The following is a 19,690-nucleotide window of genomic DNA, read 5'->3' on the forward strand; positions in this document are numbered from 1 at the left end:
TTTAAATCTCTGAATGGGCTGGCACCATCATATTTATCCGATATGCTGGTTTTGCACACTCCAGTCAGAGCACTTAGGTCCGCTGATCAGTTGCTTTTAGACTGTCCCAGAACAAGACTGAAGACCAGAGGGGACAGAGCTTTCTCGGTGGCAGGTCCGAAGCTCTGGAACTCTCTCCCCCTGAACATTAGAGCAGCTTCCTCTATTGAGAGTTTTAAATCACTTTTAAAAACTCATCTCTTTTCACTGGCTTTTAACACAAGCTGAGCTGTGACATTTTGAGGTTGTATTGATTTGAGCAAAGCTTTTTATCTGTTGTATTTTTGTTGTTTTTGGCATATTCAATTTTAGATTGTTTTTCTGGATATTTGTTATGCCTTCTTCTTATGTTGTTATTTATAATTGTACAGCACTTTGGGGCGGTAGTGACTGTTTGTAAATGTGCTATATAAATAAACTTTGACCTTGACCTTGACCTTTATGGGTCTCGAAAAACAGCTACTCAGTCTGTGCCAATTCCCTCAGATCAAATTAAATTTAGTTCAGTTCAATCTTTATTGTCCTGCATGGGACATTTGACTTGCAGGGTGGCAAAAACACCCAACAGACAACTTATATTACATGTATTACCTGTTAAGGGATAAAAGCTTTTTAGTAAGGCTAGTTTTTCCAAAACGCAAGTGTGTTGTGGCCCTTTAAGGAAGTCTTTCACTAATAAAGATGATTAGTTATTTGGATAGATTATTACGTTATTTATACATTTTCTTCCCGTTTCTCATTCTTTGTATAAATTCAAAGAACTGGATCATTTGGAGAGGAAAAAGAAAAAGACCAGAGTGTGTTTTCTATAACAACCAAGACATCATTCGTGTTTTTGATTTATATCAGTATGCATTTTAAATGAGATGTTTAAGTCCTCAAAACCATCCTTCTCTTCTGTGTTTCCTCAAATGTCATAAGAAATTAAATGAGTCAGCATTAGTACTAATAATGAAATGATGAAGTCCTATGGAATTTGTCGTGCTCTCACCGCCATTTTACTACTCTCCCTACAATACTTCACTTGTGTCATTCTAACCTGATTTTAAAATGGCATTTCTGTAAATCATAGTACATAGGACATCACTCAACTCAAAATAAATGTTCATGGCACAACCAGTGATGTGAATAGTTGCATTACCGTAAAGAAAACAGAACCACAACCATGACATGTTTTTATTTATGTTTAATAATGTTTCTATGTACCAAGTTTGTTACACTAGTAATAGTTGTACAAGTACAAGTATTGATGTAAAATATGCTTTCAGTTCTATTTTTAACTATTCAGTTCTTTGTGTGAATACATCTGAAATTTTTGGTCAAACAAACTAATAAAATAGTAGCTAGTCTTATTTAAATTGAATAAATGCAGGCAGATTGATAAGAAAATAATGAATTAGGTGCATTGTTAATATTCTACGCTACCTACCCATCAGGTGTTTCCTAGTATTTTTATCTGGCCTCAAAAGAATGATGAAACACTTTGGAGCAAAGATACAGAAAAGTAAACCGTAGCTAGAGGCGAGAATTGCAAAAATCTCCACAGCAACAGCATATTTTCCGGGAGAGCTAACGTAAGCAGGGACAAAAGCTATCCAGACAGCACAGAATATCAGCATGCTGAAGGTGATCAGTTTGGCCTCATTAAAGTTGTCAGGGAGTTTACGAGCAAGAAAGGCCAAAAGGAGACTGGTGCAGGCCAGCAGGCCAATGTAACCCAGAACCAGAGAGAAGCCCACCACAGAGGTCATGGCACACTTGAGGGTGACCTTTAACCCTGGGATATCCAAGTCAGCTTGAGGCACAGGGGGGCTGAGCAACAGCCAAATAAGACAAATAAAAACCTTGATGAAAAAAGCATAAAAAAATGTCAGATTAATGTAAGTAATTGCTGTATTAATTTTGTTATTAAAAAGTGATTCTGCAACTCTGACCTGTAAAAAGGAAAAGAGGCAAACACTTCCTCTCTGTTGGCCCGGACCAAACCACTTCATCAAGGTTTCAGCGCCAGGCCGAGCTGAGCGGAAAGCAGCCAGAACCACTATGGTCTTAACTTTGAGGCAGGAAACACAGAGTACAAAGCTGATCCCAAAAGCTGCCTGCTGGAACCGACAAGTCCAGACTGATGGACGACCAATGAACACCAGTGAGCACAGGAAGCAGAGCTTCAGCGACAGGAGAAGCAGGAAGCTCAGTTCTGAATTGTTGGCTCGTACCTGAAAATGAGAATTGGGATTAAATTGTTATTAAAACGACAAGCACAATAACAATCCAATATAGATTCCCTTGCCCTAGATTTAAGAAAAAAAAACGCTTTTTAATTACATCACTCTGAGGTCTTACCATAGGTGTTTGACGGTAGTAAACAAAAACTACAAACACAGCTGTTGTCACCATGGTACCAGACACAGCTGCTGTAGTCAGGGCAATGCCCAAAGTTTCATTAAAGGAAAGGAAGTCCAGCTGGCGAGGGATGCAGGCAGTTCGTTTAGCATTGGACCAAAACTCTAATGGACAACGCTCACAGTGAAGGGAACCTGGGAGAGGAAGACATACCAAAACGGGCCGTAGGGAAGAACTGGGGACACTGTAGGATGATCTGAAAGTTATACAAGTCAGTAATATCTTATATGTTAATTTCCTCACCAGTTTGATTGCTGATCTCCCCATCAGCACATGGGATACAGTCAAAGCAGCAGAGAGGTTCTCCTTTCCTGCTGGCCTTTCGGGTGCCTGGGGGGCAGCTCTCACTGCACACTGAAGTAGGCACCTAGACAAGTAGATAACATCTTGTGAATCACAGTAAATATTTTATTCAATAGAGCTTTTGGCATTGACATGAATCAATACTGTTTCTTTTTAACCACCTGATTGGACTCGGTGCTCCACTGAATAGCTGACTCGTTTAGGTGGAGGTCAAACCCATCCACACGACCAATCACAACAAGTTTGAGTGATCCCTCAGGGGTGTTCTGCCAGTTGATAAGGTCGTACTTTGCTGGGGTGTTGTCGTCTTGGAAATAAAACATTTCACCCTGTGGCGATGTGAAGTTCACGTTGTTTAAGTGCTGCAACAGCTAAGAAGAGCAACATTGTAGTAAATTTTTTTAAAATCTAAATGTAGATAAAGGTCCTATGACATGCTACTTTTTGGATGCTTTTATATAGGCCTTAGTGGTCCACTAATACTGTATCGGAAGTCACTTTTCCAAAATTCAGCCTTGGTACAGAATTCCAGCCACTAGAGCCAGTCCCACAATGAGCTTTCCTTAGGATGTGCCATTTCTGTGTCTGTAGCTTCAAATGCTATTAGGGAGGAGAGTGGGGGGGGGGAACTGCCATGTTTTGCTTGATGTCTCTTTCTCATGGGTGGGACAAATTCTCTGGGCGGGCAAAGCAGAATAAGAGGAGGTAATCCTGCTTTATGAAGTCCCATGACGTCATAAGAACGCCGAAGCGGCCCATCTGAGCTTTCATTTTCTCAAAGGCAGAGCAGGACACCCAGGGCTCGGTTTACACCTATCGCCATTTCTATAGGCAGGCTGGGGGAACTCATATTAATGTTAAAAAAAGTGAAATTGTCATGCCATGGGACCTTTAAGCAGTTGCATTTGTCACATAAAAAAATTACTTAACATCCCTATAAAAATGTGTGGTGTTGAAATAGACATACTGGTGTTTACCTCTATGGATTTGATGCTTTTTGGAGAAGAGCAGGTGGGGCTGTTGTTTCCAGGTGAGCTGTCTCTGACGGGGCAGAGAAGCGTGTGAAGGGCGTGTGCTGCAGCATAAACAGCAAGGTAGACATTATAGGTCACCCTGAGCTGAGATGTATCAGTGAAGTGATTCTGCACTCCCTCCAGGGACTCTGTGCCACTGCAGGGTGGTTGAGAAGCTTTTTGAAGCAACCTGTCTGCTTGAGACGGCAGTGAAGAGGCATATTTGGAGAGTGGTGTGGCCCCAGGATTACAACTAAATACCTTTTCCCAAAATTCTCTTAAGAATGTATCGTCAGGACGACGAGATGGTTTCAAACTTCTGATAAAATATTCAAATCCAGGTATGACTCTACTTCGAATGGCCACACCAAGCACACCCCTTGCCACCACAGAAGTGACAGGATCTTTGAGAAGATCAGCACTTGTGCTCCACGCCTCACTGGCCACAAACTGTTTGTCAGTCACCTAGTGACAGCAACACAACAAAATCAAAAGATAACTTTAAAAAGCTAAAATGTTTTTTTGAATAAGATCAGTTTGGTTATTATTTATAGATTAAATACCCAATTGTATTCCGATTACTCACATTTATCTTGGAGAGTTGCAGGAACAGTTCCCTCACATCTGTGTACCAGGTAAAGATCAGAATCACTTTTGCAGTCGAGGCCTGAATTGTGAGGGCTGCTCGTCTGGCATCACTCATAATGTTTTCCCTTTGGAGAGTCTCTATAAATTCCACACACACCCCTGCCTCCTGAGTCTCCTCCTGAAATAACTGACATAAAAAGTTGAAAGGAGCAAAAAGATTAGCTGAATCTATCTTGAATAGAGTAAATAGCAATGCAGTGCAAATGGAAACACCTTTATTGCCACAAGGCCATAATCGTTGTTTACTACCACAGCCCCAACATAGGTCCAATTATATCGTATGGCAAGCTGGGCAATGGCCCAGGCTTGGTAAATATCACTGGGCATGGTCCTGAAGAAGTGAGGATACTGGCGCCGGTCACTCAGACAGGGACAGCTAGCTGTGTAGCTCATCTACAGTAAAAGAAAAAAAAAAAACGTAAATACTAGGATATTCTAAAATTGCATGCTTATTCTGAAATCTCACACACGTAAAGATTGTTATAATCTCATTTTCACCCCGGGGATTGTTTTTTTAAGAAGACTGTTTACTGCAGTGAACAGCAAATCGTTTCATTTTCTTTTACAGCAAAATGAAGGTGAGAAAACATAAATGTGCCATGTGCACCAAAGTCCATCCGTCAATAGGTTAAATAAAACCCTATGAACGTAATTTTTTTTAACATTATGAGTGAAAATCTGAAAGTTATTGACTTTTTACTTCCAATTTTTCTTTAAACATTTTTTATATATTCAAACTAAACACAAATACAATTTGGGGTTTTAATGGAGCCTTACTAAAGGTACAGAGAGTGGCCCCAGGGATCTGGAGAGTATCTTGGCTTCTTCGGATGAGGAACCACCAATGATCAAAGGAACAGGCTGAACACCTGATGACATTATGATAAATAATGAAATAGTCATTTTTTGGGCTTGGTTCTCTTTCAAACGCAACATTGCAGTGTTTAGGCTGTCATCAATCTATTTGCTTGGTATTAAAACAGAAGTATGAACCATGCAGTTTGATATAATACCTTTTTTTTCTCCAATTCCCTCTTCATACCCAGAAGAATAGCCCAGAGGGTCTGTTGAATTACAGTTAGCGCTGTCTCCTCCAACCAGCGACAGTGCAGCCTGCATAGCCCACAGGGCTACACCACAGCTATCATGAATATAGTAGCCCAGCTTCACCCCTGGCAGCAAGGTTGTACTGTGATTGATTTCCTCCAGTGCAAACACCATAGCATAAATATACTGTAATGGGAGATTTTCCAAACTGATACCACAGGAGAAAAAGCATAAGAAAAATATCAGTCAAAATGCTGTCAAAGTGACTGTGAAGATCAGTAATAAATCTTAAATAATATGGGTAATCGTCTTCATTATCAATAAATAGCATTAAATAAGCAATAATAACAAAATATTTTGGACAAGAAAATCAACCCATATGTGTAACGACACTACCAATAGTTAACAATCTATGGAATAGAAAAAGATGATGAGTGCATGAATTATGCAGTATACACAGTAAAAAGTAAAATTTAGAGTTTTACCTAGTACAACGCTTGAAGTCAGGCAACTGAGTGAAGTCATTGTTTGTAGCTGGAGGCTTAGAATGAACATTAAAGAGCCCACCAATAACTACATCTCCATCCTGAAACAGACCCTGGTTGCTGGGTGTGCCCAAACGGGAACAAGACACTGTCTCAACCACCTGTAACCCCACCCTGAGCCCCAGCCGTCTGCCGACAAGCCCCAGGAAGAGCAGGGATGGGGCTGAGCATGGTCTCAGAGTGAAGAGCCAGAAGAACCAAGACATGGATGGAGCTGTTCTGGACACTTTAAATGTGTACAATATACCCAGCTAGATGGCTTCCCATTGGTACAAAAGAGGTGTATTACAGTAAACAAGTTCCTGAAATGAAAAAAAAAATTGTAATTATCTTAATTCCTTCTTAATATATCTGTTAGACGTCCACATGTAAATCAGAATAAATTCCAGTGAAAAAATGAATATTACAAAAGATACAACTTGCACTGACAACAGACAAGGTATAACATACTCCCCCCCTCCAGCACTACACAACATAGATGTTTTTCTGTGTATTTATAACAGCTGTAAAGCCCATGGCGGAATGATAGTAAACAGGATGACACTGCACGAAATCACTTCTCTCAAAGGTGAGAGAAAAACAATAAGAAAATAAGTGACAGCTGTGTGATACAGAAACTACCGTACTAACCTGGAGGGCAGGGACCACATAGGTCCCCATAGAGTTAGATTTTCTTAACGTTTAACATTTGGTTAATAAATTAATCCACCGTGGCTCATAAATACTAGGCCACACCCACACACAAGGACATACCTGGTTCAAAGGCTCAAAAGGTAATCTCATCTCACAGAACTAAATTACATAACAATTAATTTAAAGGGGTTAAAGGAGAATTCCGGTCAATTTCAACATGTAGTTGTGTTGTTTGTAAATTTGGAGTGCTGCCAGTAGAGAGAAAAATGATATCAATCGTTGCTGCCTACACCCTGTTATCCTCCTGCTAGAGTTAGTACCCAACAGGCTTAAACAGGGCAAGTTTTAAACTTGTTTTTAGCCTCTAAACATGTTCATAATATTCATTAAAAGTGCCTACCCATGTGCAGTGAGTCCTTCCGAGAGAACACAGTGAATCTGACTGCTGTGTGACAGAAATGCATGAAAGTTGTGCTAATTCAGCTGTGTTTAGTTCTGGTGTTGATATTGCAAGGAGTGATTCGGGACTGTCTACAAACTAAAACACAGAAAAGAGATAAAACGTGTTTTCAAAAATAAGCACATGCTTATTTTATGAGTGCCGTAATACAACTAGCAGGAGACAAGTTATAATTGAGTTAAGTTTGGAGACAACACCTTTTTTAATCATTAAATTGTTAGCCTACATGTTTTTGTTTTATCTCTTTTCTGTGTTGTAGTTTGTAGTCCCTGAGTACTCTAACTGCCATCTAAACACAGGAACTAAACAGGGATGAATTAGCAGAACTTTCAGGTATTTCTTTCATATCTACTGCAGTCAGATTTGCTGTGTTTACTGAGAAGAAATCACTGCACATAGGTAGGAACTTTTAAAGACATTTTTAACATGTTTAGAGGCTGAAAATAAGTTTAAAACGTACCCTGTTTGAGCCTATTGGGTGCTAACGCTAGCAGGAGGATAACATGGTGTATACAGTACCAATTGTTTTCATTTTTCTCTCTACTGACAGCAATCCAATTTTACAAACAACAGAGCTACATGTTGAAATTGACCGGAATTATCCTTTAAGTGAGAAGGTACTGATGAGCAGCAGGTGTGCAATTGCTCACCTCCATCATTGTTCATTTTACAAGCAATTACATCCAATTACACACTGACAGGGAAGAGGTACAGAGGTGGAAAATAATCATTTACAATGCTATTAATTCATTGCATTTATAAAGTGCTTTCTCATAGACACTACTCTCTAACACCACCAATAGGTTGTTTTTCATGGTTTTGTAGATCATAGCTAACACAGTGTAAAATGTATTTTTCTTTATCTACAGTATATACATATCTTTATCTACAGTATATACATTATTATACTGTGGCTACAGTATGCAGTTCAACATTTGTAATACATTGAATAATGTAGCCATTCAAAAAACAGACTTAGGAATTTATCATTACTGGTAAATTTCCACTGTCTATCATTCAGTGTCTGCATAATATACATAGAAAGGGATTGCAAAGAAGGTTAAAAGAAGAGGAAGAAAGGTTGATTCAACCTCTGCACTCTTTGTGGCACCATCATTACGAAACCATTGTCACATTAAACTGCAACTGATGATTTCTTGACATAAATGAATACATGTGGAAGTGGAATCCTCTAAGTACAGATATGAAATTATTTAATGCATGAGAATTGTATGCTGAGTAAGACAAATGAAAATGACATGACAGGTTTCATCTCCAAAACTGACACACGAAGAAGCAGGAACCTCTTATTCAGCATTGGCAATGTTAAGCTGTAGACCACACTCAACACAACCTGGTTGGCATTATACACAAGTGAAGTAGTTAAGGAACTCTTCCCCACACCCAGCTGGTGTATATGTGTAATAGGTAATAGGTTTTTGACTAGCATGTCCGACAAGGAACAAACCTTGGAACCTTGGAACAAACCTTGTTTAGAGATGAGGAAAGTAGCTGCGCATCATTCCATTTGATGGTATGATACTTCCATCTAGTGGTTTATTTTGGTAAATGCAGCAAAACTATGACGTCAGTGAACTATATAAAGCTAGAACATACTGTACTACTGATATTGGTCCACTGTGAATGTAATACATTAACTTAAATTAATTATTGCATGCCAATGGTTTACCAATTAATGAATCTTTAATCTTTCTTGAATCTTTCTGTTTCAAAAAAATAATTAATGTAGTGTCATTTTAATTAAAACGTTTGGGACAGGTGGAGAATTGTATCCATTTGAGTATTTTTTTTAAAAACACAGAATACAACCACATGCAAAATAATTATTAATTCATTAATTATTAATGCAAAACGCACCAATACACTTTTTAGTAAGCAGCATTTAATGTAAGTGTTTATTTTTCTTTAAGGATTGATATAAAGTGTTATGTTAGTATTTAATAATTTAATGAACAGCAAATATATTCTTTCTTAGTTACCAATGAAAGCCATGACTAGGTGTGGTTGAAACGTTTTTTTATTTCAGACAACCAAATTTACATTTAGCATTATTTAGATGACTCCCAGTAAAAAGATGATTGACAAAACACATGAAAATTGCATGATGCCAGGCTTGGAAAAGTGAAGCATTTCAGCCAGAAAACTACCTGGCCATTATGTGCTTCTTGGTGTTTTTCTTAGGCCTCAAGAGAATGATGAAACATTTGGGGGCAAAAATGCAGAGCAATAAACCGTAGCTAGAGGCCAGGATTGCAAAAATCTCCACAGCAACAACATACTTCCCAGGAGAGCTAACGTAAGCCGGGACAAAGGCCACCCAGACAGCACAGAATATCAGCATGCTGAAGGTGATCAGTTTGGCCTCATTGAAGATGTCAGGGAGTTTCCGAGCCAAAAAGGCCAAGAGAAGGCAGGTGCAGGCCAACAAACCAATGTAACCTAGAACCAGAGAGAAGCCCAGCACAGAGGCCATAGCGCACTCCAGGGTGACCTTTGACCCCTGAAAACCCAGATCACGTTGAGGCACAGGGGGGCTGAGGGACAGCCATGTGGCACAAATGATAACCTGTATGAAATGTGAAACACATGTATGTTTTATGTTTTTCACATGTCTAACACTTTTCTCATCATTTAGTCAATAACAAATATTCAAACCTGTATAGATGTAAAGAGGCAAACACTTCCTCTCTGTTGGCCCGGACCAAACCACTTCATCAAGGTTTCAGCGCCAGGCCGAGCTGAGCGGAAAGCAGCCAGTACTACCATGGTTTTGACTAGGAGGCAGGAAACACAGAGTACAAAGCTGATCCCAAAAGCTGCCTGCTGGAACCGACAAGTCCAGACTGATGGACGACCAATGAACACCAGTGAGCACAGGAAGCAGAGCTTCAGCGACAGGAGAAGCAGGAAGCTCAGTTCTGAATTGTTGGCTCGAACCTAATGTGAATCAGATTAACAGAAAAAGACCATTTGGCCATTTAAACAGTACAAAACAGGAAAAATGTGACATTTTTTAAATGCATACAACAAAGGCTCTGTTACATTATTTAAGATTCTCACCATAGGTGTGTGACGGTAGCAGAGAAACACTACAAACACAGCTGTTGTCACCATGGTACCAGACACAGCTGCTGTAGTCAGGGTAATGCCCAAAGTTTCATTAAAGGAAAGGAAGTCCAGCTGGCGAGGGATGCAGGCAGTTCGTTTAGCATTGGACCAAAACTCTAATGGACAACGCTCACAGTGAAGGGAACCTGGGAGAGGAAAAAATAGGAGAGAGGGAAGGAAAATTAAACACAAAGGGGTAAATTGAAGTTGTCTGATCGAGTAATTTCCTCACCAGGTTGTTTGCTGATCTCCCCATCAGCACATGGGATACAATCAAAGCAGCATGGAGGTTCTCCTTTCCTGTTGGTCTTACGGGTGCCAGGGGGGCAGCTCTCACTGCACACTGAAGTAGGCACCTAAACAACAAGCCAAATAATATTCTCAACGACATAATATTGTGATTCAAAACAGGCGTTTATTTCAACAGGAAATTTGTTCGTAGCCTCGACACCGCTTGTCGATGTGACCACCTGATTGGATCCGGTGCTCCACTGAATAGCTGACTCGTTTAGGTGGAGGTCAAACCCATCCACACGACCAATCAAAATAAGTTTGAGTAATCCCTCAGAGGTGTTCTGCCAGTTGACAAGGTCGTACTTTGCTGGAGCGTCACCACCTTGAAAGTAAAACGTTTCCCCCTGTGGTGTGGTGAAATGCACGTTGTTCAAGTGCTGCAACAGCTGAAAGCAACAAATATTGAAGAGACAGTTAATATTTAAAAGCAAATCTGTCTACAAAAAAATGCACTTACAATATATATATTCAGTTCAAAAAATGTAAAGAACTATGACTCTCATGGATGAGATAACACATGGATAATTCTGTTTACCTCTATGGATTTGATGTTTTTTGGAGAAGAGCAGGTGGGGCTGTTGTTTCCGGTTGCGCTGTCTGTGTCGGGGCAAGAGAGAAGGCTGTGAAGGGCGTGGGCCGCAGCATAAACAGCAAGGTAGACATTATATGCCACCCTTAACTGAGAGGTATCAGTGATGGGATCATGCAGTCCCTCCAGGGACTCTGTGCCACTGCAGGGTGATAGAGAAGCTTTCCGAAAGGACGCCTTGGCAGAAGATACATGGACAGACCTTGTTTTGAGTGGTGAAGTGAGAGGTGCTGCACGTAATTGCAAAGCTCCAGGACTGCATCCAAACTCGCTTTCCCAGAATTCTCGTAAGAAGTCATCATCAGGATTACGAATTGGGTGCAAACCTCTGAGAAAATTTTCAAATCCTGCTATTGTTGAACTTCGAATGGCTACACCTAGAACACCGGTGGCCATTTTAGAGATGGCAAGATTTCGGAGAAGATCACTATTGGTGCTCCAAGCCTCACTTGCCAGAAACTGTCTGTCCGTCACCTACAGTAAGAGGAAATTGAAATAAATTACGACAATAAAAACAGATGGCATTACAAACTATAGCCTATGTCTTTGCTTTATTTCCATGCCAGTTGCTCACATTTATCTTGGCCAGTTCCAGAAATACTTTCTTTACTTCTGTATACCAGCAAAAGATCAGAATCACCCTCGCAGTCGAAGCTTGAATTGTGAGGGCTACACGTCTGGCATCACTCTCAATAGTTTCTTTGCGGAGCGTCTCTATGAATCCCAAACACACCCCTTTCCCCTGAGTCTCTTCTTGAAATGCCTGGAGTTCAAACAATAAATAAATTCATATAAATAGGATATGTTTATCTTAAGTATATATGAAGAAGATCTTTTCAGGCATTTTATAGAATAATAACAATACCATGCACCTGTATTGCCAAAAGACCATAGTCATTGTTGACAACCACCGCTCCCATCCAAGTCCAGCGAAATCGTAAGGCCAGCTGTGCCATGGCCCGGGCTTGGTAAATATCACTGGGGATTGTTCTGAAAACGTTCGGAAACTTAATCTTGTCACTTAGACAGGGACAGCTTGACAAGTAGCTGATCTGAGAGAAAAACACAGCTATATTATCATACACTGCTTTTAAAGCAATAATTTAGCATTTACAGCAAGACATTTTAATTTTGATTTAACAAATAGAATCAGCCACATGGTGTGGACTGTATGAAAAGGTTCATTAGGTTTATTTCCTGATATAATGAAACTCACAAATGGCACAGAAAGAGGCCCTAGGATCCTGGAAAGAAATATGGTTGTTGTTGATGCGGCATCACCAATGAGCAAACGAACAGGTTGACCACCTGCAGATAGCATTGGACATATAATTACATGAGGACAATCTTTTTTATACTACAAATATCAGCTGATGTTTTCATGAATATACCAAATGTTAGTTGCATACTGAGTAATTTCAAGTGATACCTGTTGTCTCTCCGGGTTGATCATTTGCTGCAGTATGTGACGTGGAGGCTGTCATGTTGCAGCTTTGTTCGTCTCCTGCAACCAGTGACAATGCAGCCTGCAGAGCCCAGGGATATCGGACACAGCTATCAAATATGCGGTATCCCAACTTTACTCCTGGTAGCAGGGTGTTGTTACGATTGATTTCCTCCACCGCAAATGCCATGGCATATACATTTTGTAATACCTCTGGATCAAATCTGAAACCACAGGAGTAGAAAGGAACAGCATATAACATAACGTAAACCATAACATGAATTAGTGACAGATAAAAAAAACAATCACCACAAACAAAAAAGCAGCAAATGTCCAAAAATGTCATAAATATACCAACCAAGTCAAATTTGCATATATATATAGCTTTATAATTTTTATAATCAATATAATCAATTTAAAACTGATGTGTAATTACAAACATGCATACTCTAACTTTCTAGTTCAACATCTGGTAGATTTCAGTTATATTTTCATCTGCATTTTAACAGAAACATATGAGCATGACAAAATTATAAAAACCCCAGATGTGCTGAAAAAATAATAACCACCAGACATTTAACAACAATGTACTGATTAAGTTACCCAGTGCAAGGTTCATAATGTGGCAGCTTGGTAAAGTCCTGCTCTACATCTGAAGGTTTGTAATTGAGATTAAAAAGTCCACCGATAATTACATCTCCATCCTGGGAGAGGCTTTTGTTGCTCGGTGCACCCCACCGGGTGCACACTATCGCCTGAACCACCTCCAGTCCCATCCGTCTGCCCACCACACTGAGAAGCAGCAGGGAGAGAGCTGAGGAGGGCCACTGAGCGAAGAGCCAGGGCAACCAAGACATGGGTGCAGCTATTCTGGACATTTAACACTGGTAGCGGAGTGTTATCAGAACGTCAAAATATGTGTCAGTGGATTTAGTCTGTAAAACACAGTATAACACAAGACACATCAAACCTGAAAATATAAATATAATAAAATAGTTAATTAAGTTCAGAATAAATCATGTCTCACAAACACTGTTCAACAATTTCTCTTACCAATGACAAATCCCATTAAATAGCACATCCAAATCCAAATGTAACATGAGAGCCTCATGTCAGTTACTGGCAAATAGAGAGGACATTGTAAACAGAAACATGTTTAACTTGGTTAAACAGATAACATCACAAGGTTTATAGTAGGGGGGAGCTGAAAACGGAGTCTTGACTATAACAAAACCACCCCCCACTCTGCACAAGTGGATTGTTGTAGAGAGTATTTATAATAGGTGCAAAGCCTTATTCAAGGAAGAAAAATCGATGACACAAGCAGCACACAAGCCCAAATTATTCCTCCCTAGAGTGATGGTGGAAAAACAATTGAATGCTTACAAGTGATTAGCATGTATGAAGTGTGTGTGTGTGTGTGTGTGTGTGTGTGTGTGTGTGTGTGTGTGTGTGTGTGTGTGTGTGGTGTGTGTGTGTGTGTGTGTGTTGTGTGTGTGTGTGTGTGTGTGTGAGCTGCAAAGTGGACATTAAACATGAAAGAAATCATTCAACTTTGTGTCCTTTCCGCTTAGATTTCTAAGGAATGTTGTACTGTAATTAATCACTATAACTTAAAGTGTGCCAGTCTGTTAAACCCAGTATAGGGAACGTTATGCCCAGAGCAACAGGTGTGCCACATGTCAATTCTATTACACAGTAATTTCATGAGCAATTACATCCCATTGTGTTTAAGGTGGCATATGGGGAAAGATGAGGCTGTTGTGACTTACAACAATTGATTTTACAAGGTCCGTTTTTGTATGTTCTGTTTAGCATTTTGAGTAAAACATGATATAAACATGAGATTTGTTAAAATCCAATATTTCAATATTTTCTTGCATCGGTAGGAAAATGATCACAGTCCTCCGATGAGCAACAATAGAAAGAAAAAGAATGGTGCAACACTGAAACAATAAAAAAAAAAGTGCCATTCTGGCGACGGGAAAGGAGTGGAGGGGAATCATCTACATTCCTGGAAACAACAGAAGAGACACAGGTTGCACACGGCTGTGACAGTGGAGATTTTGCTTCCTGGCATAACTGACATAACCAGTTTACGTAGCTGTTGAGTAAGAGGATTACAAGACTGTGATTGGAAAGTTACTTCCCCCATGGTACGCATCCTCTTTTGCTTTCTCACATGAGAAATTATGAAACTGCAACTAATAATGTGATACTTCTCTGAGAGTTTCATGATATGTCTTCGAAAGTCAGGTCTCCCAGGGACTTGGACTTACATAGGCTGGGAGCTGTGGGGTGTATGGTATCAGACCTTAAATTGAATGGAGAGAATCCCTGGATTCAGGCTGTGACTGGTGGCTTGTAGTGATGAGGACAACCTTTTGGTTCCATGAATGAGTCGGGGTGTATGATTGTGTTTGACTTTGGGAATGTGGCTGGGTGGTTTGAGGAGCGGAAGACTCTGATGAGGGTGAAATGCAGTCATAGTCCAGGTGGCTGTACAATGCATCACAGTCTGAAGAAGGGGAAAACAGTCCTCTGTCTCTACTGATGTGTGTGGACACAGCAGATTGGACAGGGAGGCTTTCACAAGACGAGAAACCATTATGAAAGCACCTTACATGCTCCCTCTCCATCCGTTTATACCCTAGCCTATCGTGATAAGACTTGTTTAGGATTTGTTTGCCATTGTAGCTCCTCTGTTGTGTGTAGGAACTGCTGAAGTCTGCTGTTGTTAAAGACCTCAGAATTGCTTTGAGGAACTGGATAGCTGTTCTGATGCAGTGGACTAGGGTTGGAGGGGTGTAGAGTTGACGGGTCTGTGGAAGGGAGAAGGCTGGGAGTTGTTCTGGTGTTGTGATTGGAAAGCTGGTAGGAAGTTGGATTCAATGGGGAGGGACACAGTGCAAATGCATGCGATGGGTACTGCAGTTGAAGATCACGTCATGATGAAGGCTGTTTTTGTTGGGGGAAGTTGGGAGTGGACTCATGGTTTTGGTAAATAGCATGCCGTTTTGGTTGGACTTATGAGTCCCTCCCAGTGGCTGCCATGGTCATCATCATCTCCAATGCATCCTCATCAACATTTATCGCTACTTCAGCAAAAGCATTTCCAGTTGAGTCATGAAAAAACTTGAAACAGTCGTTTACAGAGGAGCCCATGTACCTTTTAGAAGTAAACTGCTCTATTATTGGTATCTCTGGTAGTGGCAGTGCTGGAGGATCATACACTTCTTTGTATACACTCTCCTCTACTTCCTCAATTTCTTCACTCCCACCCCTCTTTCTGTTTATGTCGTCCCAGCCCACATTGTGTCTTTCCTGGACCTCTTTTGCTGGAGAGGACCTCAAGCTGGTTGAGGGTATGAAAATGGACCATCTGTTTCCTTAGGTTGTACACTGAAACAGGCAACAGCACCTCCTCATCCAGAATGGTGTAGACCTCAATCTCAGTGGTTTCTGGGCTGGTGAAGAGAGCTGGAGCCGGTGCATCTGCATGGAAAATATTGGATTTCATGATTTGTCTTTTCAGTTCAGGGACGTATAAGGTGTTTCTTGGAAGTAGATTTAGCGTTGGTCTTTGGAGGAGACCTTAAATCTTGCAGCGCTTGAGGGGTGGTAGGCATTGAGACATGGAAAGGGGTATAAGCATGAGATGTGTGTGAATCAATTTGTTCAACAGTGCTTTAGAGCAGAAATGGGGCCACATACGTCTTGCTCATTGCCTAAGGACACAGCATCAGTGAGTCTGGAGATGGTGCTGTCATGCAAAGAGCTGGGACTCTTCGGATCAAAGTCCACACTGAGAGGGGAAAGAGGGGGCAAAGAGGAGGGGGCAGAAGAGGAGGATGTGAAGATTGAAGGTGAAACTGTGAATGCTGTGCTGTTCGATGATGTTTTTGGTTCAGCTGAACTCATCTGGCTGTTCTTGGAAGCAGAGACAAAGTGGATAGGATCTTTGATTTATTGACTCCATTGTCTTCTGACTGGTACTTGGCACAATCACCTTCCTTTGGTACTGCTTGATTGAACCCCCAACCTTCCGATTGGCAGGCAACCGCTCTACTACTGAGCCACAGCCGCCCCATACAAATGGATCACCAAGTACAACTGTGAAGGGGAAGCTGGAGAATGAGGCTTAAAAAAAGAGGTTAAAAAACTTATGTTTGCGGACATTAGATTAGGAAAGAGATGGTCAAATGGGATTAGTTTGGTAAAAATGGGATCAAATGCCACAGGAATATATTTCTCAGACCACATTTGGACAAAATACACTGGGTGGATGCAATACTGGTATGTTTATGGACAATGCAACCTTCAGACAATAGGTTTATTTTAGATTACCTGCAGGAATATCCTAGTCAGTTCCCTACTATAAAGAAGCACAACAAATGATGACGGGACAGAAAAGGCATGTTAAGGTATCATGGCAACTAGAGTATAGTGTGTCAGTTCACATGGATACTGTACATGAGTTTTACAAATTTGTGGCAGGATAAGTAAAACTTGCATTAATCAACATCCAAAGCAAGACAATGGAAAATGCTGTTTTTAGACATGTCCACTGCAAGCATTGTATCACAAACAAAGTAGCACTTTTGTCCTACAGTTTAAAGAAATAACGTAATTACCACAGTATTACTGTTCCCAAAGCCAAAAGTAACTGTCATTGATGCCTTGATGTGGCTTGGTTTAGGTTAGTATTTGAAAAAAACATCATGAATCTCACAAATAATCTTACAAATGTATTAAACAAGAATGGATGTAATTTAGGTGTAATTTGCATGAATCCAAAATATACATAATTCTTTGACTGGGATGATTGAAGAAAAACACCCACCGACGACATTGTCTAAGCCCACATCATCCTGTCCCTTGTCTACGTCCCTTGCAGCAGCCAGTCTGAGGGCATGGACATAGGTCTGTGGGTGAGGGGACCTCATGGCTGGTAACGCTTCTCCACACCTCCTTCTTTCCTTGACATGTCCTGTGCTCTTGCTCCTTTGCTATTCTTTTGGTCTGATATTGAAGCCAGTGACTCTGATAGCGCCATCTTGGTCTTGTTCCGTCCCTTTGCTGAGGCACTGGCTGTGCGCCGCAGTAGGTGATCAATGATGGAGCGTTTCCAAAGGTCACTGGAGTTTGTATCCACAGATGACTTGGAAGAACGGTTAAACAAACCCTGGATATCTCGCAGCTGATGACCCTTCGGGCAGGAGAAATAAGAGACGAAAGAGGAGAGAATGTGCTTCTCAGAATTTTTTCACATATTACAGTTTGAAGTGAAAGTCTTAATTTTCATGAAAACAATAAAAAGATATGCCACATACTGAACTTGGTTCACAGAAAATGAGGACAATCTCATGGATTAATATCACACACAAACAAGTCATTGGACATACGGCTGAACACTTATTGCACTTCATCATGCATTGCTGTTTCATGCAGCACTACACAGAGCCTCATTGCATCCTGTTACCTTGTTAGATCCTAGTAAGTGCATTATGGTAAAGCTGGGGTTCAGGACTAGAGGACTCCACTAAAAAGACAAAGGATTGAGCTTAACTGGATGGATGTGTTGAGAGAAACATGTTTTTTTTGTTGCTTCTTTAACTCAGTTGACAAAGTAGGGCCAATGCTACAGTAAACACTCTACAGCACTTACCTTCCCATAGACATCATGCACTGACACATGCACAAAGATGGAAGCCTCAGTCATCCCCCCCAAGTAAATTTGTCTGTAACCTGTTGTGAGCGAGAGAAAGTGAGCGATAGAGTGAGTCAAAGAAATAAGTCAACTCTCATCAGACTGGTAATTGCGTAGTAGTTGCCTAAAGAGAGGGAATCAGGAGTTCAGGCACAACTCTGATGGCTGTAAACAACAAAACATAACCCGCCACAGGTCTTTTACTATACAAATCAAACACACCATGGTTCACTAGACACAAGATAATGTGCCCCATGACCATAGCACTGCCAAAGCCATAAGGGAAATTGTGAGTTTAACTGTGTGAATGAGTGAGTCTGTTTATTTGTGCTAAATAGCAGAAACTTCTGGAGTGTAACTGGTAGTAACAAATTGTGCCGCCTCTTAAGCTCATGTCATTCACACACAAAAAGTTACTTTTTTCTCAAATGAAGCTGAAAACACTGAGAAATTCTGCACAGATCAGGTTGCTGAAGGCAACTGTCCGTTGACCAATGAAGTCCCGTCCAATTGGGTCATTGTCCCAGACAAGGAAACCAACCAAAACCACATCATCCATGTGAAGTGTAAAGGACAGTTTCCTCCCATACTGGATTAAAACCTGAGAACACACACACACACATATGTTCATTATAATTAGGATGTGTTTCATCAGGATATCGTTAGGATGACACCAGCAGACCCCTTTGCTCTGCTTCCTGTATGCCTCTAAATAAATGATCTGATTTTTAATCCCAGCTGTGCTCCACCACCCAAAGTCACTCATGCAGCATCTGTGACTCTGCAATCGTTTCATCTCTGCTGTTTTTTTTTTTTAGGAATGATGGCACTAATTATTAGAAGAGGTTAGATGACATCAGAATATATTTGCTTTTGTTTGAATGCAAAATATACATTATGTTCCATAGCATGTAAAGTGGTAAAGTGTAATATACACATAGTAAGTGGCACAGATGAGGTAAAAAGTGTGGCTGCCACATTTATCCAATTCTTGATAAGATGATTGAAATTTATCAGAGCCCTCGGAGCTAGATTAGATTGGAGTGTCTCTTCCTAATTTATATTGTAAAACTGCCAACAAAGAGCTGAATCAGGCCCTCCTGTTATGTTCTATGCAAAAGGTTCTCAAGCTTTTTTCCGCCGAGGACCCAAAATAGAGAATTTACCGGGGACCCCCTCATGCATGCCTCTTGAAATAATTTAAGAGCCTATTTTTAACACCCCAAGAGTCTTGGTTATGTGTTGATGGAGAACAACACAAGAGAAATGAAATGGAAAGCTATTAGACATGTATTAAACATATTGGCAGAATAGAAGGTAATGTAATAACTTTTTTTGATTTAAAAATTGAAATAGTATTTTGGGGTGTATTTCTGGATATTCTCTACTACTGTTTGTCAAAAATATGCAGGGCCTGGCTACATAAAACATGA

At 40.5% G+C, this 19,690-nt stretch overlaps 3 protein-coding genes across 3 annotated transcripts; all 3 read right to left on the bottom strand.

The window, feature by feature from the left end:
* Positions 1-1,366: 1,366 nt before the first annotated feature.
* On the bottom strand, positions 1,367-6,449 carry LOC116676620 (extracellular calcium-sensing receptor). The gene is made up of 11 exons (XM_032507604.1): positions 5,939-6,449; positions 5,420-5,661; positions 5,184-5,275; positions 4,620-4,799; positions 4,345-4,533; positions 3,723-4,223; positions 2,907-3,116; positions 2,686-2,809; positions 2,383-2,576; positions 1,968-2,255; positions 1,367-1,883 (listed from the first exon to the last, which is right to left on the bottom strand). Exons 1-11 carry the CDS (start codon positions 6,202-6,204, stop codon positions 1,461-1,463), a joined length of 2,709 nt encoding a protein of 902 aa, XP_032363495.1. The 5' UTR covers positions 6,205-6,449; the 3' UTR covers positions 1,367-1,460.
* A 2,795-nt stretch (positions 6,450-9,244) lies between these two features.
* Positions 9,245-16,067, bottom strand: LOC116687047 (extracellular calcium-sensing receptor). Its single transcript, XM_032512134.1, has 12 exons — positions 15,829-16,067; positions 13,286-13,417; positions 12,533-12,771; positions 12,320-12,450; positions 11,976-12,155; positions 11,645-11,866; positions 11,050-11,577; positions 10,691-10,900; positions 10,453-10,576; positions 10,173-10,366; positions 9,768-10,049; positions 9,245-9,678 (listed from the first exon to the last, which is right to left on the bottom strand). The coding sequence occupies exons 1-12, from the start codon at positions 16,065-16,067 to the stop codon at positions 9,256-9,258; spliced, it is 2,904 nt and encodes a 967-aa protein (XP_032368025.1). The 3' UTR covers positions 9,245-9,255.
* A 1,391-nt stretch (positions 16,068-17,458) lies between these two features.
* Positions 17,459-18,285, bottom strand: LOC116676557 (1-phosphatidylinositol 4,5-bisphosphate phosphodiesterase eta-1-like). Its single transcript, XM_032507583.1, has 3 exons — positions 18,216-18,285; positions 18,030-18,089; positions 17,459-17,756 (listed from the first exon to the last, which is right to left on the bottom strand). The coding sequence occupies exons 1-3, from the start codon at positions 18,267-18,269 to the stop codon at positions 17,490-17,492; spliced, it is 381 nt and encodes a 126-aa protein (XP_032363474.1). The 5' UTR covers positions 18,270-18,285; the 3' UTR covers positions 17,459-17,489.
* Between the last annotated feature and the right edge of the window lie 1,405 nt (positions 18,286-19,690).

Source organism: Etheostoma spectabile, chromosome 3 (genome assembly GCF_008692095.1).
Source record: "Etheostoma spectabile isolate EspeVRDwgs_2016 chromosome 3, UIUC_Espe_1.0, whole genome shotgun sequence".
NCBI classification, from domain to species: Eukaryota; Metazoa; Chordata; class Actinopteri; order Perciformes; family Percidae; genus Etheostoma; species Etheostoma spectabile.

Coding starts and splice junctions, on each gene's coding strand:
- LOC116676620 (XM_032507604.1), bottom strand. CDS start 6,204: ATGTCTTGGTTCTTCTGGCTCTTCACTCTGAGACCATGCTCAGCCCCA. Junction 5,662..5,938: donor GACTTCAAGCGTTGTACTAG/GTAAAACTCTAA, acceptor CTGTGGTATCAG/TTTGGAAAATCTCCCATTAC. Junction 3,117..3,722: donor AAAGCATCAAATCCATAGAG/GTAAACACCAGT, acceptor TGCTCTTCTTAG/CTGTTGCAGCACTTAAACAA.
- LOC116676557 (XM_032507583.1), bottom strand. CDS start 18,269: ATGACTGAGGCTTCCATCTTTGTGCATGTGTCAGTGCATGATGTCTAT. Junction 18,090..18,215: donor TGCATGATGTCTATGGGAAG/GTAAGTGCTGTA, acceptor TTGTCTTTTTAG/TGGAGTCCTCTAGTCCTGAA. Junction 17,757..18,029: donor ACTTACTAGGATCTAACAAG/GTAACAGGATGC, acceptor TCCTGCCCGAAG/GGTCATCAGCTGCGAGATAT.
- LOC116687047 (XM_032512134.1), bottom strand. CDS start 16,067: ATGAAATCCAATATTTTCCATGCAGATGCACCGGCTCCAGCTCTCTTC. Junction 13,418..15,828: donor CGACATAAACAGAAAGAGGG/GTGGGAGTGAAG, acceptor TTAAATGTCCAG/AATAGCTGCACCCATGTCTT. Junction 10,367..10,452: donor GGAGATCAGCAAACAACCTG/GTGAGGAAATTA, acceptor TTCCTCTCCCAG/GTTCCCTTCACTGTGAGCGT.